Source organism: Vombatus ursinus, unplaced genomic scaffold (genome assembly GCF_900497805.2).
Source record: "Vombatus ursinus unplaced genomic scaffold, bare-nosed wombat genome assembly UNPS02014816.1, whole genome shotgun sequence".
Classification (NCBI taxonomy): Eukaryota; Metazoa; Chordata; class Mammalia; order Diprotodontia; family Vombatidae; genus Vombatus; species Vombatus ursinus.
This window is the reverse complement of record NW_020954594.1, coordinates 20,099,987-20,124,663: the sequence shown is the minus strand read 5'-3', so window position 1 is coordinate 20,124,663 and position 24,677 is coordinate 20,099,987. Positions and strand designations below refer to the sequence as shown.

The 24,677-nt window shown below is 36.7% G+C and overlaps 1 protein-coding gene across 1 annotated transcript; it reads right to left on the bottom strand.

Annotated features, from left to right (window-relative positions):
* Positions 1-2,048: 2,048 nt before the first annotated feature.
* LOC114023180 (centrin-1-like) lies at positions 2,049-2,477 on the bottom strand. Its single transcript, XM_027835712.1, has one exon. It carries the CDS (start codon positions 2,475-2,477, stop codon positions 2,055-2,057), a length of 423 nt encoding a protein of 140 aa, XP_027691513.1. The 3' UTR covers positions 2,049-2,054.
* Between the last annotated feature and the right edge of the window lie 22,200 nt (positions 2,478-24,677).

Sequence of the window (24,677 nt, the reverse complement as noted above, 5' to 3'; positions counted from 1 at the left end):
AGTCAGGAAGATCTGAGATTGAATCTTGTATCAGACATTTGCTAGCTGTGAAATTTACTTAACTGAGGCTCTTTGAGCCTCACTTTTCTCATCTGTAAAGCAGGAAGATTGGACTTGGTGGTTTCTAAGGTCCCTTCCAGATTTAAATCTATGTCTCTATTATCCTATGGACATTAATTGATGGATCATCTACTATTTGGTAAGTACAATTCAAAATGTTTTCTGGGGTGCATATAAAGTATAGTCAGAGTGTTTGCCCTGAAATACCTTGTAATATCATTGATGAGAAAAGACATACAGGAACAAAACAGGGAGAAAAAAATACAGTACATGATCAAGTATCAAAATGAATGGTCAAACAGTTGTTAACAAATACAGTAATCTACTTTTTGATAAACCCAAAGACTCCAGCTTGTGGGATAAGAACTCACTGTTTGATAAAAACTGCTGGGAAAACTGGAAAATAGTATGGCAAGAACTAGGCATAGACCAATATTTTATACCGTATGCCAAGATAAAATCAAAATGGGTACATGAGTTAGACATAAAAGGTGATACTATGAACAAATTAGGAGAGCAAGGAATAGTTTACCGGTCAGATCTATGGAGAAGGGAAGAATTTATGACCAAACAAGAGAGAGAACATTATGAAATGCAAAATGGATAATTTTGATTATATTAAATTAAAAAGTTTTTGCACAAACAAAACCAGCACAACCAAGATTACAAGGGAAGCAGAAAGCTGGCAAATGATTTTTATTTATTTATTTTTTAAAACAAGAAAGACTTTATTCACAACAGAGAAAATAAATACCATCAACACAGAACAGACGACTGGGAGTCACAAAGCAGTGTTTCAAACTACCCATGTGGAACATTCAGTGGGCAATGTCCATATATCAGAGGAGGAGAAAGTCATGGACTAATAAGAACCAGAGGTTCTTAGAGCTAACCAGTAAAGACGAACTTGTGACAAAATCGGTACAAAATGGCCACAGTTACATTAGATTTTTAATGAAGACTCCAACAGCCAGTTCCCTTCCTTCCAAGGAGGGAAAAGGGAAAAAGACTTTGCTAAATACTTGAAACACAACCCACCCCACTCACCCCAATTTTCAAAGCAACTAGGCCCTAAAAGCCTATGAACTAAGGAAATGCTTATTTGTGTGTGTGTGTGTGTGTGTGTGTGTGTATGTGTTTAACATTAATATTAAGCCAACCTATGCTATTTATGATTTTCTTAGGCTAACATTACATTTAGTTATTTCATTTGGTAGCCTGGCCTGAGAAAAGGAAAGAGCATTAGCCAGGATGACACACAAAGTGGATGAGCTGGATGCAGCTACTCCAGTACTGACTGGAGAGGATGATTCCATGGAACATTCCAAGCCCTCCACAAAACAATAGGTATGGCAGTGTGTTTCAGACACAACAAAGAAGTTGGTAAGCTAGTTTCTTCTTAAAAGAGCTAAGTCAATGAAAATCAAAGGGGTGAATGGAAGAGGGAGGGGGGAAATGGCCTCGAATAGTGGCCTACAAGCCAATCATTTGGTCCTGCACCACGTGCATACACCTGAGCATGGCAGGGGGAAGAGATGATGGAAGCAAGGTGATTAAGGGAACCAGTACCTTAAAGGAGATTTTCTTTTTTCCCACTTCCATAACACTTGAATTTTGCCCTGGGGTTTGGTGTAATATTAATGAATGAAAGAAGAGATGCCAGGCAAAAGAATGGGGAGAAGGGGAGTTCTAGGCCCCTATCCTTAAGCCTAGCAGGCTTGGAATTGGAGAATCAATTGACAAGGTGTATTATCTAGAATTATGTTTTTAGAATTCTTTAGAAAACATACAGTTGAGTCAGGTATTTGCCAATATAATTATTTAGATAAATTTTTGAAAGGGGAAAATCAGCCTCTACACACTATAGTGATGCCTCAAAAAATGAAAACAAGGAACCTTCATAACCAGTAAATCTATTTGTATGTGCCTGCAAAAGGGGAAGAGATATTGACCTCAATAGAGACTGGTCTTTTTCATGATCCCAGTAACTCCTGTTAGTTGACTTCTCCATCACCATCTCTATCAGCTTCATCAATCATTTCCTGCAGTTCCTCATCAGTGAGGTTTTCCCCTAGCTCTCTGGCCACACGTTTTAAGTTCTTGAAGGAGATTTTCCTGGTTTCATCATCATTGAAGAGTCTGAAAGTTTTCAGAATTTCTTCTTTGGTATACTTTTCAGCCATTTTTTGAGTGATCACAGCCAAGAAGTCATTGAAACTGATTTTCACTGTTCCCTCCTTGTCAATGTCAGATATCACTTTTTTGATCTCTTCTTTCTTGGGGTAGAAGCCCAGAGCTCTCAAGGCCACTTTGAGCTCCTTAACATCTATTGTCCCGGTTCCATCTGTATCAAAGAGCTCAAATCCCTCTCTAATTTCTTGTTTCTGATCCTCTGTGAGTTCAGGTTTGAGTCCCATCTTCTTTCTTGGTGGGGAGGGGCAGAGCCCAGGTTTGACTTCTTGATGGTATTGGCCATGCCTCTACTCCTGACAGCTAATGCTCAGACACTGAGTCTACAAATGCCTCAGGTGGCAACTAAACTCCTGTTGCTCTGGCTGCAAGCTCTGCCCCGCTGCTGTTGGACACACACACTCACACACACACGCACACACCCTCCTGCAGCTGCTCCTCCCGCCCCTGGAGCTCAAGACCAGGTTCTCACTGGAGTGGAGGAAATCCATATCATCCTACCAGAAATGATTTTTTATAGCCAGTGTCTCTGATAAAGGCCTCATTTCCAAAATATATAGAGAACTAAGTTGAATTTATAAGAATGCAAGTCATTCCCCGACTGATAAATGGTCAAAAGATATGAACAGGCAGTTTTCAGATGAAGAAATTAAAGCTATCTCTAGTCATATGAAAAATGCTCTAAATAACTATTGATTAGAGAAATGAAAATTAAAACTGCTCTAAGGTACCACTTCACACCCATAAGATTGGCTAACGTGACAAAACAGGAAAACAGGAAAAGTGTTGGAGATGTGGGAAACACTATTGGTGTTGTGAACTGATCCAACCATTCTGGAAAGCAATTTGGAACTATGCTCAAAGGACTGTAAAACTGTGCATACATTTGGATCCAGCTACACCACTTCTAGGTCTGTATCCCAAAGAGATCATACAAATAAGAAAAGGACCCACACATACAAAAATATTTATGGTAACTCTTTGTGGTGACCAAAAATTGGAAATTGAAGGGATCCACACCAATTGGGGAACGACTGCACAAGTTATGGTATATGAATGTAATGGAATACTATTGTTCCAAAATTATGTTTGGCAAGTAATTTAGTTACATGAACTAGAGAATTTTTAGAAAGCATAACAAAAAAAAAGACTGGAAAGTCTTTGTGAGACCTTAAATGTCCATTTACAGAGTTGTTATTTTATTCCAGAAGCAAGAGGGAGCCCCTGAAGGTTACTTAGTCAAAGAGTCAGATCTGTGCCTTATGACTATCATTTTGGCAATTGTATAAAGGGGCTATTGGTTATTTGGGGAGGGATACTGGAGGAAAGCAGAGCAATTAGGAGTCTAAAGACTAAAAAAGGTTGCATATAGACACAGAGATGGATGCAAAAGATGTAGAAAAAGGCAGCCAGGTGCAACAGATAGAGTTCTTGACTTGGACTTGGAAAGGTCTGGGTGTAATCTCAATTCTGTTACTCACTTAACATTAGTTAATCCTTATAAAATGGCACAGTTGGACTAAATGACCCCTAAGGTCCTATGAAGCTCTAAATCTATGATACAATGCTTCCTGTGAGGTAGAATTAATAGTAGTCAGTGTGTAGAAGCGAAGGAGAAGGGATAGTTAAAGAAGTCTTTGATGTAATGTGCCTAGGTGACTGATAAGATAGTAGGGCTCTCAAAAGAAATAAAGTGCTCTCTGAGAAAAGGTAGATTTTTCTTGGGAAGGGGGAGATGATGAATTCAGTTCTTGACATGTTTAATTTCAGATAGTAGTGGGTTAATGACTGTCAGGGCTTTTGGCAACGTGTGACAAGAATTTAATCAAGAGACTAGGGACAGAAATATAGATTTAGGATTAACCCATAGACAGATGATAACTGAACCCATTGGAACAGGTACAAATTACCAAAAGAGAGATGGCGAAGGGAGAAGGGAGAGAGGAATTCCAGAACCAATGTTTGGAGTATGCTAGTGTTTAGAAAAAACCAACTTGATGATGAACGACCAAAGAAGACTGAGAAGGAACAGTCAGTTAGGAGAAGAACCAAAAGAACACAGTTTAAAAGAAACAGAAGATTGAGGAGAAGAAGGTGGAGAACGAAGATAAAATTATAGATGGGTTAAAGAGGATGAGGACTAAGACTAGGTCGTTGGATTTGGCAACTTTTTCAAATACAGCTTCAGTAGATTGGTGGGTTTAGAAGTCAAATCGCACATGGCTGATGAGTAAGTAGGTAGTCAGAAATAGGTTCAAGAGTGAGTGTATTTTCATTCTCTGAATTTAATAGTACTGAATTTAAGTATCTATATGACGTAAGCCATTAGATGTCAGGATAGCAAAATAGGGTAGATAATACACTGACTTTTAGAATGTCTCATCTCTTAAAATTAAATTATACATTAAGATAAATATATATCCATACTCCTAATTAAGGTAAATGCTACCTTCCTAAAGCATGTGCAGTTATTATGTAGTTTAATTATGGTTAATGCTGAGTATGAAACTGAACACATCTAATAATTATTGTTTGATTATTAGAGATGCCAGAAGAGTCTTTAGGACAAAACTAATAAGGTAGGCAACTTGGATCCCATGTCCTTACACATACTGCATGATAAAAGCATTGGGTAGTTGCCAAAAGATCAAGGGTGGGGTGGGGGGCATTATTTACTAACAGGATAAAGGAAAGTTCATTGAAGAATTTGAAATTTAAAATAATGAATAGTAATTCAACAGGTGAAGAGGGAAAAAAAGGGAATTCTGAATACAAAATCAAAGAGATGGAAGAATGCAGGATGTGGTCAAGAGGCAGAGAGTAGACTAGAATGGATGATTTCCCTACTTTCCTTCAAGACCCAGTTAAAATTCAGAATACCTTTCCTGATCCCTTTTAAATCTAGTGCCTTCCCTCCATTGATTATCTCCAATTTTACTTTTATATAGCTTGTTCATACATAATTATTTGGGTGTAATTTGCCCCATTGTATTACCAGCTTGATAGCAATTATTACATTTGTCTTTCTTTGTATCCCTGACGCTTAGCACAGTGCCTGGGACATAGTGGGAGCTGAATGAATGTTTGTTGATTTGTTGACTTGATTACTCTGGTAGAGGATAATGATATAAGATAGGGCTAAGAAAATAGGACAGTGTCAAACTGTGGTGAACTTTGGATGCCAGACAATGGATTTTGAACTTTACTTTGTAAAGAAGTCACTAAATATGATATACATCAATAACACTGTCCTTGTTCTCCTTTTGTTACAACAACCACCTTCTCAGTATTGATTTTAGCTTTACAGGATCATAGGACTTAGAAGTTAAAAGGACCTTAGAGATTACCAAGTCTAACTCCTTCATTTTATAAGTGAGGGAAACAATTTATCTTTTATCTACCAGAACTGGGTCTGAAAGTAGGCAACTCCCTTGGGTGCTACATGTAAGGACAAAGGGGGTTATATATTAGTTTTAATCAAAGTTTGTATTTTTTTTTAATTCTAGAACATTCATCAAGCAATGTATGTGCATATTTATTTTGGCATGTACAATTATGTGTACATATTTATTTTGTGACATCCAATGTTTCATATATCATAGTGAAGGCTCAAAGATTCTCATAAATACTAACATAAAAGTAGTACAATCATTAAACTTTGTCTGGGAAACCCAAATGCCTTGTCCCAAGCCCTTTACCATGACCATGTAACCAGATGTAGGCAATTTGACCATTTCACTTATATCTACCAATTGATAGACATTTTTTCTGACTAAATTAACCAGTTAATGTGGCTTGTTATTATAGAATTAGATCTACAAGGGACCTTAGTTGTTATCTAATCCAACTCTCTCATTTTACAGATGAGGAACAGAAGTTCAGAAAGATTAAATGATTTGTCCAAGTAAGTGGTATAACAAGGATTTAATTGCAGTTCCTGTGAGGTAAAAACCCAGCATTCTTTTCAATGTTACAGATGCTTCCTAAATCTTTTAGTTTCTGATTAAACCCAGGCTACTAAGAGAATTGGTGGATGTGATTCCTAAGTCATTGACTGAGTTTTGAAATATTTTAGGTAATTAACTGTTGTTTGTTGTTTAGGTAATTAACTGTTGTTGTTTGGTCATTTTTCATTCATGTCTGACTCTTTGTGACCCATTTTAGGGTTTTCTTGATAAAGATACTTTAGTGGTTTGGAGTTTATTTTCTTCTCCAGCTTATTTTACAGATGAGGAAATTGAGATAAACAGGGTTAAATGAATTTATCAAGGTTACACAGAAAACAAGAGTCTGAAGCCAGATTTGAACTCAGGAAGATGAGTTTCCTGACTTCAGGCCTGGCACTCTATCCATCGCACCATCTAACTTCCACCAAACAAGATATTACCATAGGATTGTAGAAAATCAAATTTTCCAACCTTCAAAAAAAAAGAACATAAAAGAATAGAAAAATCAGATTGTTGAACTACAGGATACTGAGTTTGACTTCATTTCCTTCAAACTTCTAATGTACTTTAAAAGGAATGATTAGTGACCATATGGAAAACAAAGCATCAATCAAAAAGGAAACAACATGGCTCATTCAAGAAGAAATAATATAAGGCTAGCCTCATTTCTTTTTGTGACAGTTGTCATACAGGTAGACCAGAACAGAACTGTAATTATGTCTAGTAAACTAGGATTTTATTCCAGTGAAGAAATTTGTAACAAAATAGGAAATTTATAGGGTTTCTGACAATATTTAAACTTCTTTAAGAAAGCAAGGGCGGAATCTTATAGTAGGAATGAAGCTTTATTTAGGCAGACAAATAGAGCATGGTGAGAGTGGAAGAATAAGCTGAATACGCAGCTCAACTGTCTCAAAACTGGTTAAGTAAGGTTGGGGTTGGGCAGGTGAGGAAAGAATATCCAAAACTTAAGCCTTGAGCTTCCTTCAGGGTCTGGGAGAATTAGAGTCAGGCACTTCTTTCTAGAGAAGTCTTTGCTAAAACACTCTGTGTGCCTTCCTTTCCTACCCACCCCATCCTAGGTTCAAAGAGATGGGAATGAAGGTGGTAGGCAGCTCTCTATCTTTAAACCTTCCCATTGGAATCAAGCTGTGTCACAAGGATGTTCAGAGGATAAGGGAATAAGAAGGAAAGGAAGGAAGGAAATAAGAATTTATTAAGGACCTAACATGTGCTGGGCACTATGCTAAGCACTTCCCCATATCTCATTTAAGAAGTATAGGACTATGCAACCTCCCTGCAAGGGAGCCTCAAGGGACCTCAGCCTTTCATCACACTAACCATTTAGGCCCCCAGCCCAGTTGGGACCTCCCTTCAGGATGTTACACAGAAAGCCTGGTCTGGGCAAGAGACTATGACTGGAGGATCCCCAAACCAGCAGTACAACAGCACAAACCTTGAAACAAATCAGGGTTTGGAAATGTCAGAGATGAATTTCCAAGCTGTTACAGACCCTTAGGGGACCGGATATAGTCTGCAATTTTCTGCTACTCTTTTCTCCACTCCTCACACAGCAGGTAGGCCCCATCTCTGACCACCTGGGTTTTGGTCTCTCTTACCATCTCTAATTGGGAAAAATGTATGCTCAGGTAAAGGTAGACAAAAATGGTGGTGACAGAAGAGAAAAATCAGGTAAATGAAAGGAGAAGCATGGAGAGTCTTAACCCTACTTCTCACACTAACAGAGACAAGCTACACATAATCTAACAACACCTGAATTAGCAAGAATAATTATTTAAAATATGAAGCTATGGGTCTATAAATTCCATCCCTTTTGTAGTCAAACTCAAAAGTGTGTGTGTGTGTGTGTGTGTTTTGTATGTGGGAGAAGCCTTTTCTCACTCTTTGTTTTTAACCTCCTCTCCTCCTACTCAATTTTCAACTTCTTAAAATTTGATTTTCAACTGACACTCAGCTGAAATTTCTCTTCCCAAAATTATTAAGGATCTCTTAATTACTAAATAATTACTAAATTCAATGCCTTTTTTTTTTTGCTTTTAGTGCTCATCCTTTTTGACTCTGCCATTTTAGACACTGCTGACTATTCTTTTAACCTGGATAGTCTCTCTTTCCTCACCTTTGTGACACTACTCTGTCTTGATTCCTTTCCTAATTATTTGACACCAGCTTCTTAGCCAGTTTTTGCTAAATCTCTCTCTCTCTCTCTCTCTCTCTCTCTCTCTCTCTCTCTCTCTCTTTCCTATCCCTTAAAAATGTCTCTCCTCTTTTGAGGATTCCATAAAAAGTTCTCTTCTGACTATACTCTTTCTGTTGGTGATTTATCAGTTCTCATGAGTTCAATAAGATTGTTGCAGATGGATCCAGGATCTTTATGTATAGTCTTAATCTGTCTCTTGAACTCCATCTGGTCTCACATTACTAACTCCCTGTGGAATATTTCCAATTCAGTATCTCATAGACATCTTAAACTCTACAGGTCCAAAAAAAGAACTGACACCCTATTCCTACTTAAACCCCTCCATTCCACCAAAGTTCTCTACATCTATTGAATGCATCTCTCAGATATCTCTTTACCTTTAGCTCTTGTCTATTTCTTCTTTTCCTCTTTTCATGTAATTTAATATCTTCCCAATTGCTCATTCTTCCCTGACTTTTCCCCTCATTCTTCTGTCTCTGTGTCTCCCAAACAACTTCCTCTAGGTTTTCTCAGTACCTTCTAAAACTTAACAAGAGTAAGCTACTTGCCCAAGATCAAACAGGAATTAATTGTAGAGCTGAGGATTAGAATTCTCCCTTTATCCATTCTGTTGCTTCTTCCATTTGAGCTACATTGTCTTTCCAAGGATGAATTGTGAACAATGTGAAATCTTTTTTTATTATTTTATTTTCACACCAATTACATGTAAAATAATTTTTAACATTTTTTTTTAAGTTTTGAATTCCAAATTCTATCCTTCCCTCCTTCACTTCCCCTCTCCCTGAGATGGGAAGCAATTTGATATAGGTTACACATGTGCAATCATGTAAAACATTTCCATATCAGCCTATTTTGCAAGAAGACTCTTAACAGAAAGGGAAAAAAAAGAAAAAGAAAGAAAGAAAAATGGAAAAATAGTATGCTTCAGTCTGTATCTAGACAATATCCATTCTTTCTCTGGAAGCAGATAGCTTTTTTCATCATCAGTCCTTTGGGATTGTCTTAGATCATTATATTGCTGAGAATACCCAAGTCATTAACATCTCTTCATTATACAATATTACTTTTACTGTGTACAATGTTCTCTTCATTTTGTATCAGTTTATGTTAAATCTTTCCAGGTTAAATCTATGTAGATGAATGAAGTTCAGAGGTGTTACACTTTCCTTAAAATGCATGGATGAAAACACTATAGGAATACTTAAAAGTTGTTTTATTAATCCCTTTATTTTTTAAAATTTTGTATAAATATGTGTGCATTACTGCTGATAAACTTTCCCAAAAATTATTAGAGGAGTGTAATTTAAAGAGTGAACAATGAATATATCATCTCACCCACACCCTCCTTACCTGGAAACTCTCAGTCATTTAAAGAAATCCTTACTTGTTGAAGTTGAATATTAATTAGCAATAATTTAAAGATCATCTCTTGGGAAAAGATAAACATCAGTTTTTGTTTTGTTTTGTGTGTTTTTCTTTTTACTTTCACAGAGAGAAAAGAATAATATAATGTTTCCAACTACACTTTTTTGAGGCTTCTTTTTAGACAAGCAACTTAGACACATTAATTTATTCAAATGGTATACAAGTTTGAGTTGCATCTGAATTTGGCAAATAATAGGAGTACAGTAAAACCTTACTAATTGTAAATACCAGATGTCAGAAGAAATAGATTTTAGATGAACTGACTTCACCCTTTTAAAAAACAAATTCAAAGGACAGTAAGGCATTTACCTAGCTAGGTAATAGAAATTACCCCTTTTATGTTCTGTCCTGAGTTGACTTACTGTCTTAAGGAAATTCTCCCAACCCTTGTTGAGAATACAATCATCACAAGGTGCTAGAGGCTTTAAATTTCACCCAATAGAATATTACTTGTTACCTATCTTTCATTGTTGTTTGTCCTTCATTCTCAAAGAGAGTCATGACATCAGCAAGGTGATTCCATAACATGCAAGTGAATTGGAATTAAGTGAGGGAGGGCTGTGCAAAATCACCAGCCTTTCTCCTCCAGAGCCATCTGAGTCCAGTGGCAAGATACAGATCAGGACAACTGGTGATGGCCCTGTATATAGGGGGAGACTGAGTTTTTGAGCTAAGGTCTTTAATAGGTTGCAGTTTGACTGAGGCAACACCCATTCAGTGATTAAGGGCTAGGTAAGAAATGAGGCAGAGAATGGCCTCTTTACCTAGTCCAAAAAAAATCAATCTGGGAGGGGAAGACCCTTGTAGTCAACTCCCAAATAAGCTTCTCCTTCAGAAACAGATATTCTTTGTTTAGTTTCTCTTCAATTTATTGAATGTGTATTTTATTCAGTGCCTACTAAGTGAAAGCACTGTTTCAGGCACTGAGAATACAATAATAAAAAATAACCTCGGTCGTGCTGTGGAGTTGTTTAGAATTTAATACAATCATGAAATATACAAACAAATAACTAGGACACTAATTGGGACATGATTAAGTGCCAAGGGAAAGTCAAAAAGAGCAGCCTGAGAAATTTAAGAAGGTAGAAATCACTCCTAGCTGAGGTCAGTATAGACTTCACAGAGAAAGTCATACTAGAGGGAAGCTCTGAAAGAGAAGGGTGTCAATAAGCACTGATGAAAGGGAGAAAAATGTGTCCCATGTATTAAAAAATGTGTGATAAAAAGAAAACAGAGGCAGTCAATAGAAGGATGAGAGCTGGGAACACTTTATGAAGAATATAGGATATATTAAGAGTAATAATGTAATATAAGTATAAGAGAAGTGTTGTTTTTTTATCCTCATCCTAATTAATGTGAACAGGAAAGACGCAGTCAGTTCAACTAAATTAATCAATCAAAAATATAAACTAGATGTGAATAACTCTATAATTAATTTAGAAGGATTATAGGGTTTGGATCATTAAATGAAAAGGAGATGAAGGTACACAGGGAACATCTTTTGATTGGCTAAGACTTTATGTCACACCTCTTGGGCTATGTGTAAAAGCAATAAGCTAGTTCAGCATCTTTCAGGCAAGCAGTAAAACAGGCTAATGTCGGAAGAGTTTCAGTTCTGAGTAATTTGAGAATGAGAGCCAAGTTCCTGAAAGGGAATTGATTTTGGGAAGGGAGTAGGAAGGAGAGTTTCCCTTTCTCTTTCTCTTCTTGCCCCTTCTTTCTATTGAGTATGTCATTAAAGAGATAGGAGCAGTAACAAATAATACATACAAAAGAGATAGAGATACTGAACCAGTAAAAATTAACACATTCAACCAGGAGCCATAATTATCTAAGGAAAGACAGCTTCAGGTAGCACGACTTCTTGTGGCTAAGAGAAATGTACTCTATGGATTTTATACAAATGTACCTACAAAGTGTGGAAGCTCAATAGAGAGCTGCAGCTCATTAGAAGATTCTACAAGGGGACACAGGTACTTCCAGTTATCAGGATGCTTTATAAAGAGTAGTCAATTTAAAACAGGTCTTTAAAATCCACGTGGCCTTAATATTTAAAATAAGTACATTGAAAAAAAAATCTAAACCTAACGATCAAAGATGATGATGATTAGCACCCATATATGTTGTTTAAACTAATTTACATTCTAGTCTCTAGTGTACTATTTTTGGCTGTCTTCACCTAAATGTGGACATTCTTAATAAAGTACTATATTGGCTTTTATTTTTTTAAATTTTTTTTCTTATTCCAGGAATTGAGTCATTCTTAGTTAGATATACAACTTAAAAGACAGTGAAAGGTTGCTTTGATTTTAGAGAGAAAAGTCAGAAAAGGAAAGGAAAGAAGAAAAGAAAAAAGAAAAGAAACTCCTCCATCTGCCTTCTAAGATGTCTGAAATACCCAGAACCAAAGTTACTTCATTATATTGACACATTTTAACCTTAGTAGGTCTCCACTGAAATGTAAATATGTTATATCAGATGAGTATCAGAGTTCCTCCACCCCCAACACTCCTAACATTAGTGCTGATTAGTAATATTAGCAAGGAAAGGGACATAAATGTGATATTTGATTCAATTCAATTCAACATAACTTTGTGATAGAATGTGGGATAATATACCGGGGCCAATGTAGAGGTGGGTCAGGGATACAAATTTTATATTTAGCTGGGTGATGGTATGGATGGAAGCAGTTTTCTGATACTAAACTGCTCAAGGATTACCCACAACATCCTCTGCCTCACAGCTTCATATGAGTGTTAACTTGCCAAAGTATCAGATATACTCTGGAATGTAGCAGAAATTACCCAAAATGCAAAATTCTAAAACTCTCTCTTTCCTTAATTTAAACCCCCAAACTCATAGAATTTCACAAGTCACTGTTAATGACCATGAAATTTATTAGAAGAATAAAATAGCACATAAAGGACATCTAAGTTTTAATACATTTCATAGCAGACTGCAATAAGATTCCAGTCAGGGTTGAAATTTTCTTTGCTTCCCACTCCTTCCAGCTCATCTGAATGGAGTAGAAAGAAAAGGGATAGAAATCTATATTGTAGAAGGAATTTCTCCAGCACAGTGTACTGAGGAAGTTTGGGGTATGGAGAAGTTGTGCAATGGACTTTGCTTGTTACTGGCAACTCTTTACTGCTGACTTGGATTGGTCCATTCCTAGTGTTGGGCCATATTCAACTTCCTCTGATAATCTCCAATTTTCTTCTGGTCTCATAAGACCTCTCTTCTCTGCTCAATTCACTTACTGCTTCTTCTGACTACCCCCAGTTCACTCCCAGTGTGATCAATTACTCATGTGCACTCCCTTTGTCCTCTTCTATTTAGAGCCACTGGGCAGAATAACACTTTATCCTCTGTGGCATAATCAGAGCAATGTGGTATTAAGGTAGTTCATCTTCTTTCTTTTCCATCTCACCACCCTATTCCTTACCCCTCCAACTCCCTTCTTCCCCAAAAAATATACCAGGGCAGAAATCCCCTTCAAGTCCACTGAGACTAGAAACTCGAGGAACCTCCTATGTATAGCAGCCCACCAAGTCTTACACACTGTGATCCTATGTTTTATGATAATATTGTAGAGTAGTGGTTTTAGCCAATGTTAAATACATACGGTTCTGTTCCTTCTCTCATGGAACTTACTATCTAGAGTTAAAGGAAGAAATACTGAGAGCATAAACTACTAATGGTAAGATTAGAAATCGTGATGGAGGCTTGATAAACCATCTCTAAGATAACTTGAGAGCATGGATAAGCAATGCTGAATGATGAGGTAGGGAGAATCCCAGGTCAATTTTGCCATCATCACAATTTTGATCTACCTATGTTGATTATCACCCACTGTCCACAGGGGCAATAGGCTTTAATCCATTGTGACAGGCAGTTCCTCAATTGTGTTGAGTTATGTCAGAGCTTTGATCCCAACTTTTCCCATACCAAATAAATACTCATTCATGTTTTACTTTTAATTATCCAAAATACTACCTTACAAATCAAGAAACTCCAAAACAAATCAGAACAGACCTCATTAGGAAGTGTTTTGTGTAATTATTGTAAAATATTTTTCTTTTGACATCTCTGAATGGAGGAATAAGCCTCCTAGGAATACAAATAGGATTTCAGTATGCACTGAGTCAAAAAAAGGAGCACTGGGAATCTGGCCAGGATCCAAGCCCTAGCATTTTCATTGAAAACAACTATTGATCACAGCCTTATTGGCATCTAGGACCTATAGATAAAAAGAAACAAAGCTAAAGTCTACAAAGGATCATAACAAGAAAGTCACATATAACCATTACGAATTACTCCAAATGTTAACGATGATTTATATAGCATTTTTTAATCATACTCAAGATATATGCCCAGGAAATAAATGTTTATACAGGTTCAACTATCATTCTTACCATGCAGAATGTAACAGTTCAACCTTAATAAGTCTCTTATGATTTTTCTTTCCTGTTTACCTCTTCATGTTTCTCTTGAGTCTTGTATCTGAAAGTCAAATTTTCTATTCAACTCTGGTCTTTTCATCAAGAATGTTTGAAAGTCCTCTATTTCACTGAATATCCATTTTTCCCCTGAAGGATTATGCTCAGTTTTGCTGGGTAGGTGATTCTTGGTTGTAATCCTGTCTTCTTGGCCCTCCCAAATATTATGTTCCAAGCCCTGTGGTCCCTTAATGTAGAAGCACAATACTTGAATAGTTTCTTTCTGGCTGCTTGCAATAGTTTCTCCCTGACCTGGGAACTCTGGAATTTGGCTACAATATTCCTAGGAGTTTTTCTTTGGGGATCTCTTTCAGGAGATGAGTGGTGGATTCTTTCCATTTCTATTTTGCCCTCTGATTCTAAAACATCAAGGCAGTTTTCCTTGATAATTTCTTGAAAGATGTCTAGGTTCTTTTTTTTGATCATGGCTTTTAGATAGTCCAATAATTTTAAAATTCTCTCTCCTGGATCTATTTCCCAGGTCAGTTGTTTTTTCCAATGAGATATTTCACATTGTTTTCTATTTATTTCATTGTTTTGAATTTGTTTTACAGTGTCCTGATTTCTCATGAAGTCACTAGCTTTCAGTTCCTCCATTTTAATTTTTAAGGAAGTATTTTCTTCAGTAAGCTTTTGGACTTCCTTTTCCATTTGGCCAATTTTGCTTTTGAAGACATTCTTCTCCTCATTGGCTTTTCAAATCTCTTTTGCCATTTGGGTTAGGCTATTTTTAAGTGCTATTTTCTTCAGTATTTTTTTGGGTCTCCTTTAGCAAGCTGTTGACTTGTTTTTCATGATTTTTTTGTATCACTCTCAGTTTTTCCTCTACTTCCCTTACTTGCTTCTCAAAATCTTTTTTGGGCTCTTCCATAGCCTGGGACCAATTCATATTTTTCTTGGAGGCTTTGGATGTAGGAGCTTTGACTGTGTTGTCTTCTTCTGGTTGTATGTTTTGATCTTCTTTGTTACCAAAGAAAGATAATATAGTCTGACTCTTTTTGTGCTGCTTGCTCTTGATCCTAGCCAATTACTTGAATTATGAACTCTTTGTTAAGGTAGGAGTCTGCTTCCAGTGTGGAGAATGTACTGTCCCAAGCTTTGGGAGTTTTGTGCAGCTGTTTGCAGAGATACTTCTAGGGACCTGAAAATTTTCAAGTATGATCAAGGGCAAGGTGTTTACTCCTTTTGTGGCCTGAGCTTTGGTCTATGAGGGACCACAAGCACTTTTTTCCATCTTGGAACTGTGAGGAGGATTTTCTCTCCACAGCCCCTACAAGCTCCACCACTCCAGTGCTCTTCATAGCCCCAGGACCACCAACCAGAAGTGTGACCCAGATCCAAGCACTGACAAAGCAAGTTAATCCTGCACCAGCAGAGAGATCCCTGCAACCCCACTCTGATCAGCCTCTTGATTTTCCCTCAGTCTGTGGGACAGAAACTCAGGAGGCAGTTGCCACCTCAGGGCCAAGCTTGGGGAATGGGACTGGGACCCAGTGCTTTTTTCTCATCACAGACACAGATTTTTTTCCACTGACTTTCTAAGTTGTCTTTAGTGTTCATGGGTTGAGAAGTCAGGAAACTGCCACAGATGCCCCTCAATTCACTCCTCTGAGGCCTGCTCCAGGTTTGCTGTGGCCTGCATGCCCACACCAAACTGCACTCCTCTTTCCCCCTTATGCCCCCCCACCCCCAGCATGATAGACCTTTCTGATCAATCATCCAGGTTGTCTTGGGCTGGAAATTTGTTTCACTCTGTCTTTTTGTGGGTTCTGCTGCTTTAGAATTTGTTTAGAGCCATTTTTTTTTTACCAACATTTGTAGGGGTTTGGGGGAGAGTTTAAGCAAGTCACTGCTTTTACTTTGCTATCTTCCTATCTCTTCAAAAAAATCATGAAGGATATTTGTGAAAGATGTTTTGGAGATAGAAACAACAAAGTTTGGCAAACAATCAGATATGAGGGAGTAACAAAATGTGAAAAAAATTAAGGATGACATTCAAGGTTGTGAGCCTGGAAAGATGGTGTTTTCCTTGATAATAATATCAAAGTTTGAAAGAGGCTGAGATTTGAAGAAAGAAAGGTAATGTGTCCTGTTTTGTCTACTTACAATTCACTGAGACAAATATATAAGCTATATCTGCATCTATGTTTAAAGTGTATATTATATATATATATATTACATATATTTCCACATTGTATGTGTGTGTGTGTTTGTGTGTGTAATACTTGACTGAAAGATTTGCTTCAGTGAATGACTAAATTGATAAATGTATCAAAATCTGTTTTTTTCACCTGGTCCTCATTTTGTGGGCTGAATTGTTAGTACATTTACATAATAGAAGGCTTCTCTGTTAAAATCATCAAGCCAGCCCAAGACCCTTTCTTCAAGAAGTGCATGTCTGGGATTGTTCTAGGAAACACTCTGACTATTCCAATTAGAAGATTGGTGAGTAGGTGATTAGTAGGAGAGAAAATGAAACAATTGCTTGAGTTGTTTTCTTTCTCTTGGGGAAAGATCATAGCCAGATCAATGAAGAGTCATTAGTGCCACCTCTCTGGGTCTCAGCAACACATTTTCATAGTTTAAAGGTTCTGAACAGAATGAATGCCTTGCTGATTCTCTACTTCCAGGAAATGGCCTTAGTGTTTGGAAAAATGTCTGATCAATTGCACAGTTTCAGTTGGATGCTAATTCTCCCATGGATAACTCCTTATCTTTTTAAGTCTTCAGTAGAAATTTTTGTTTAAATTCCTTAATACCTTTACTTTAGAAATGCCTCCTAAGGAGATCATCTAGGAGTTCTTAACTTGTTTCTAAATGAAAAAAAAAATCAAGAGGAAAATTTCCTTGCTAACTAGACTTTCCAGTGTCTTTATTCTAGGAAAGTCTCCTTAGGCATTTGCAAATGGAAATTAATTCTGGCTCTGTGACTGCTCTTTGGAAATATAAATTACGACTCAAAAACACAAAAGGAAACAACTTGAGGGATTTCAATTCCATAGAATCACATCACACATATGTACATTATACATACATACAACTCAAGCAATTGCTTCATTTTCTCTCCTACTAATCATCTTCTCATTGGAGTAGTCAGAGAGTGTTTCCTGGAATAGGCCCATACATGCACATTTTAATGAAAGGGCTATGGACTACCTTGATGCTTTTGACAATGTATAGATGCATGTATATATTCATATATACATGCATAACCTAACCTAACCTAACCCAACCTAACATAACATAACATATAAGGGTGTTCTGAAAGTCAGTGAAAATATAAGCGTTCATAACTGAAACTTGAAAGAAGTCTTTTGGAATATCACGTGCATACATGTAAATCAACATTCAGATGTATATATCTAAGTGCATGTATGTATGTATATGCATTTATATATACACACAATACTTGTCAGAAAAATATTTCAATATGCCAATATGCTATCAGAATCAGAATTGAGAGTTTGGAGGGACCTCATTGTCCATCTAGTCCAAACTGTATATGAAAAAAACCCTACTATAAAATAACCAACCCACTATAAAATAAGTGGCCATACACTCCCAAGGATGGCCAAACCCTTAACTCTTGATAAATCACATTCCACATTTGAAAAATTCTAATGGTAAAGATTTTTTTCTCCATATAAACCCTTGCAAACCTTCTTACACAGGAGAAGAAAAATATTGCATAAGAAGCTATGAATTTTTGCTATGTAGAGTTTTTTTTTTAAAGAAATGTCACTTTCACTAATGAATTTTCTCTTGGTTTCTTATGTCGACTCTTGTACTATATATTTTTTGAAGATGAAACAAAAATTGGGCAGGGAAGTAGTCATCAAAAGGAAATTGGGTGTTGCAAGGGAAAGTACAATTGGATATCCAAAAATTTAGTTCAATTGAACAAGAATTATTTTGCTTACAATAAACACTCAATACTCTTCCAAGCCTGTGTGTGATGGATGCCACATTATGAAAAGTGTCAATGAGTCTTTAATCTCCAAGAATGTGAGATTCTTGAATGCAGGCATTGTTTCATTCTTTGTTTTTGCACCCCTAAGCACCTGGAATGGTGTCTGGCCTAGAATGGCTACTTCATAAATTCTGGCTGATTGATTAATTGATTAATATAAGAGATAATGCATGAACTAGAAATACTTTTAATACATATTTGCATAATTTTATAGTTCATAATTTCCCTTCACATACATTATACGTAATTCTTACAACATTATGAGGTGGGCATGTATTATAGTCAACATGTGCTTGCCACTTGTACTTCCTTGGTCATGTCCTTTATTGTCCCTGAGTCTCAGGTTCCCGGAAAAATTAGATGGTTCTGTGTCTGAGGTCTCTTTCAAGTCTGTTCTGATGATCCTCAGATTTTATATGTGTGTGTGTTTTTAAACAGATAATGAAATTCAATCTGGGAGGTAAAGTAATTTGTCCAAGATCACATAGCTGGTAAGCATCAGGAATGAGACTTGAATAAAAGTCTTCTTAATGATATCAGTCAGAAACAAATACAGAGTCTCAAAATAGGAAGGAACTTCAGAAATCATATTGTTCAACCTGAACCTGAAGAGGAATCTCCTTTAGAATATCCTTAATAAGTGATTTAATGGCCTTCATTTGAGGAGTACCTGCCCTCCTGAGACAGTTCATTCTGTTTTTGGAAGACTCTACCATTAGGAAGTATTTTCACTATCAAGCTTAACTGGGGTTCTCTAACTTCCATCCATTTTACTTAGTGTTTTCTTCTGAATACAAGCAGAAAAAGGAATAATTCCTATTAATATTTCTGTCTTCTAATACATGAAAAAAGCAATGACCCTGCCAAATATTTTCTTCCTTAGGTTTGTTTTTCCCAGTTCCTTTAACTCAGTCTCATAAAGAGAAATGTCTAGTCCTTTCTCCATCCAGGTTCCTCTTTGCTGTATATCTCACAGTTTGTTAATGGTTTATCTAAAATATGGCACCTTGAACTGAACAAAATGTACCTGACAAGAGATTGACTAGATCAGAGTACAGTTTGACTTTGATTTCTCTGATTCTGGACAAGATATATATATATATATATATGTATATATATGTGTGTATATATGTATATATGTGTGTGTATATATGTATATATATACACATACATATATATATACACATACATATATATATATACACACACACACACACATATATATATATATATATATATATATATATATATATATATATATAAATCTTGTCCAGACTTCAGTTTGTTACAGCTTCCTTTTGGTTTTTGGTTTTATTCATAATAATAATGTCAGGTTTGATATTATTCAACCTTCAATAGTGTTTCTATTCACTGATCAGTGGACAAATATGAAAGTGCTTACTGTTTACTCCAGTTCTTTTTTTTTTGTTTGTTTTTTATTTTATTGTTTATGTATTTTTTTATTTTTTATAATTCTTTTTTTTTATTTTTAGTTTTCAACATTTACTTCCACAAGATTTTGAGTTCCAAATTTTACCCCATCTCAACCCTCCTCCCACCCCAAGATGGCATGCATTCTGAATACCCCTTCCCCTAGTCTGCTTTCCCTGCTATCTCTCCGCCCCTTCCCCTTCTATTTTCCTGTAGGGCAGGATAGATTTCTGTACCCCATTTCCTGTATTTCTTATTTCCCAGTTGCATGTGAAAACATTTTTTTAAACATGTGTTTTTAAAACTTTGGGTTCCAAATTTTCTCCCTTCCTCCCTCCCCACCCACCCTCATTGAAAAGGTAAGCAACTCAATATAGGCTATACATGTACAGTTATGCAAAATACTTCCATAGTAGACATGCAGTGAAAAACTAACTCTATTTCCCTTAATCCTATCCCCTCCCCTATTTATTCTATTCTTTCTTTTGACCCCGTCCCTCCTCAGAAGTATTTGCTTCTGATTACCCCCTTTCCCAATCTGCCCTCCTCTCTATCATCCCTCTACTCTCTTGTCCCCTTCCCCTCCTATTTTCCTGTAGGGTAGGACAGATTTCCATACCCAATTGAGTGTGTATGTTATTCCCTCCTTAAGTCAAATCCTATGAGAATAAGATTCATTCATTCCCTCTCACCTTCCCTTGTTTCCCCTCCAATGTAAGAGCCTTTTCTTTTCTGTTTTTTGTGAGATAATTTACCCCATTCTACCTTTCCCTTTCTCCTTCTCCTAGTATAATCCTCTCTCACCCCTTAATTTTATTCTCCAGATATGACACCTTCATCTTCAACTCACCCTGTGCCCTCTATCTACCTATCTATCTATCTATCTATCTATCTATCTATCTATCTATCTATCCATACACATAATTTTTTCCCTCCAACCTAATACTGACAAAGGTCTCATGAGTTACAAATATCAACTTTCCATGCAGGAATGTAAACAGTTCAACCTTAATAGGTCTCTTATGATTTCTCTTTCTTATTTACCTCTTCATGTTCCACTTGAGTCTTGTATTGAAAAGTCAAATTTTCTATTCAGCTCTGGTCTCTTCATCAAGAATGCTTGAAAGTCCTCTATTTCACTGAATGACCATTTTTTCCCCTGAAGGATTATACTCAGTTTTGCTGGGTAGGTGATTCTTGGTTGTAATCCTATCTCCTTTGCCCTCCGGAATATTATATTCCATGCCCTGCAGTCCCTTAATGTAGAAGCTGCTAAATCTCATGTTATCCTGATTGTGTTTCCACAATATTTGAATTGTTTCTTTCTGGCTGCTTGTAATGTTTTCTCCTTGACCTAGGAGCTCTGGAATTTGGCTACAATATTCCTAGGAATTTTCCTTTGGGGATCTCTTTCAGGAAGAGATCGGTGGATTCTTTCAATTTCTATTTTGCCCTCTGGTTCTAAAATATCAGGGCAGTTTTCCTGGATAATTTCTTGAAAGATGATGTCTAGGCTCATTTTTTGCTCATTGCTTTCAGATAGTCCAATAATTTTTAAATTCTCTCTCCTGCATCTATTTTCCAGGTCAGTTGTTTTTCCAATGAGATATTTCACATTGTTTTCTAATTTTTCATTCTTTTGGATTTGTTTTACAGTGTCTTGATTTCTCATAAAGTCACTAGCTTCCAATTGCTCTATTCTAATTTTTAAGGAAGTGTTTTCTTCAGTAAGCTTTTGGACTTCCTTTTCCATTTGTCCAATTTTGCTCTTTAGGGCATTCTTCTCTTCATTGGCTTTTTGGACCTCTTTAGTCATTTGGGTTAGGCTATTTTTTAAGGTGTTATTTTCTTCAGTATTTTTTTGGATCTCCTTTAGCAAGCTGTTAACTTGCTTTTCATGATTTTCTTGCATCACTCTCATTTCTCTTCCCAGTTTTTCCTCTACTTCTCTTACTTGCTTCTCAAAATCCCTTTTGAGCTCTTCCAAGGCCTGGGACTGATTCATATTTTTCTTGGAAGTTTTGGATGTAGGAGCTTTGACTTTGTTTTCTTCTTCTGGTTGTATGTTTTGATTTTTGTCACCAAAGTAAGATAATATAGTCTGACTCTTTTTGCACTGCTTGCTCATGATCCCAACCAATTACTTGAGTTTTAAACTCTTTGTTAAGGTAAGAGTCTGTTTCCAATGTGGAGAATATACTATCCCAAGCTTCAGGGGTTTGTACAGCTATTTTCAGAGATACTTCTAGGGACCTGAAAAGTGTCAGTTCTTTCAATGTGCTATGATAAGGGGCGAGGTGTTGCCTCTCCACCACCACAACAAGCTCCACCATGCTAGCACTCCTCCTCACCCCAGTTCTGCCCCTCAGAACTGTGTCCCAGATCCAAGCATGGGCAAAGCAAGAGATTCCTGCCTCAGCCTTGAAATCCCCCTCTGATCAGCCACTCTATTCCACCTCAGTCTGAGGGCCAAAAGCTCAGGAAAAAGCCATGACCCACACTTGGAACTTGTGGCTGAGACCTAGCTTCTTCTCTCACCGCAGTCACAGACTTTTCCCACTGATATTCTAAGATGTCTTTGGCGTTCGTGGTTTAAGAAGTCTGGAAACCACCACAGCTGCCTGTGATTCAGTCCTCTGAGGCCTGCTCCAGGATCGCTGTGGCATGCGTGCCCACGCCAAACTGTGCTCCTCTCCCAGCCTGGCACGATATACCTTTCTGATCAGCCATCTAGATTATCTTGGGCTGGAAATTTGTTTTACTCTTTTTTTTTTTTTTGGTGGGTTCTGCTGCTTTAGAATTTGTTTAGATCCATTTTTTATAGGTATTTGGAGGGGTTTGGGGGAGAGCTCTAGCAAGTCACTGCTTTCCCTCCACCATTTTGGCTCCGCCCCCCTGTTTATTCCAGTTCTAATGGAAGATCTTTGTGGAATTTCACCAGATAACTCCTTTGAGGATGATTTTGATCCATTCACAACTGATATGAATGCCCTACCTCCAGGTAGTGGGTTTCTACTCACTGAAAATATTCAAACAAAGGCTGAAATGCCATTAATTGAAAGATGATTCTTGTTTAAAAATAGATTGCAAAAGACAGTCTATGAGGGCCTTTCCAACTATGGGATTCTATAATTCAAGTTCATCTGTGAAAGATAAAGACAGGAAGAGAGGAGAAGGAAAGGTATTTCTGGAGAGGAATATATGTACTTCATAAAGATATTTGAGTTAGGAAACATATATATATATATATATATATATATATATATGAGAAATAATTTCTTCTGCTCACTCAGTTTATGGGTCCTCTTTTTAACTTGGATTTAGTAGGAGCACACAGAAGTCAGATCTAGAAAGGGGAGAAAGAGTTCCACCAACAGTACTGTTTTCTTCCGTGATTCTTAATCACAATATAACTACTTATTACAATTTCATTTTCTTGTAAGACTATAGAAATTTTATTAAAATATTCCAAGACAGTTTTTAGTGACTATGGACAGCATATTTCAAGATCTTATCTATGGCATAATGATGTCAAGGGAATATAGTCGAAGTCTGAAAACACACATTTTCTCCAGTGGCAAGCTAATGAACAATTTTCATTATATTTTAAAGGGAAATTCAAAAAAGAGCAATAATTTAAATCCTGTTTAATTCACACTCACTTCTGATAATAGGCTCTTCTCCACTGACTGCCTCTACTCTGCCTTATTGGAAGAATTTTTAACAATTGGTCATTTTTTATTGGAGACAGCATAGGATGCTGAGATGAAAAAATAAAAACATGAATGAAGGTTGAGTGGTGGAATGGGAGAGGGTCACCTAAGTATAAATTCAGTGTTCTTCTCATTATATAATACTGTCCATATTCATTTTAACAGTTTTTGCAAAGGCCATATAATAGATCTGATGGTAATTGGAACTAATCTCTGCTATCTAGCCTCCCTTCCTGAAGTTTGAAACATTGATTTTGGAGAGAAATATATTCAGGCAGATGTCTGAAAAAGCATTGTCTCCATTCTATAGTGCTGGAGAGCCCACTGGTGTCACCCTAGCCTAGGGAATGAGAATCTGAATCTGGGAAGCAGGATTGGGAGGAGTCTGTTTCAATTCATGTTTCTGGAAGATATTTTAATCCCTGATCATTTTCAATCTAGAAAAAATACTGGAAAGCTAAGGTTTTTCTGAAGTTATCCAAGGGATTGCATTACAATGGGTTTGATACAGCATCAGACTGAGACAAAACAATCCATCACATTTCAAGTTTTTGTTGTTACTGTCTATTTTCCACTTATAGTTCCTAATCATGATCCTGAACTTTGAGACATAGAATGGAGCTGCAATCTTACAATACGAAAAAAATCACATGGATACAATGTTAGTGGGATCTTCTGATAACTTAGAGTAACATTGGCAGCTCTCATCCTTTGGAAGAAAGTAGCTCTGAAAAAAAGAAAACTTGTTACTTTATAGTTTCTAACTTTTTCCCTAAGTTTGCAGGTTTGTTTCTGCCTTCCTTTCTACTGAAAGATTCAGAGGATCTGCATCTCCTTTCTGACGGGGATTTTTAAATGCTTGCCTTGCCCTGGAATGTGCTATTGACTGTTGTTTTTTGAAGTAAAGGGATAGGGTATCATTTTTTTCATCTTGTTTCTCAATAACAAATGATGATGCATTATCCAGCTGCATTTTAATAGTTCAATGAGCTCATTATCTCAACCATGTGGGTACTTCCACAATCGATTCAGATCTCAACAGATCTTTACCTTTATTCATACGATTCTGGTCAATGTTTCTCCATAGAACCTACACAGATGATATACCTAATATCTTAGGGGCCTTTCTCTAGGCCTTTTCATATCTTATTGGTATCAATGGAATCCCTGGGATACTGTTTATGTTTATAAATTAGCATTATAGAATGAGAACTTTATAAATAG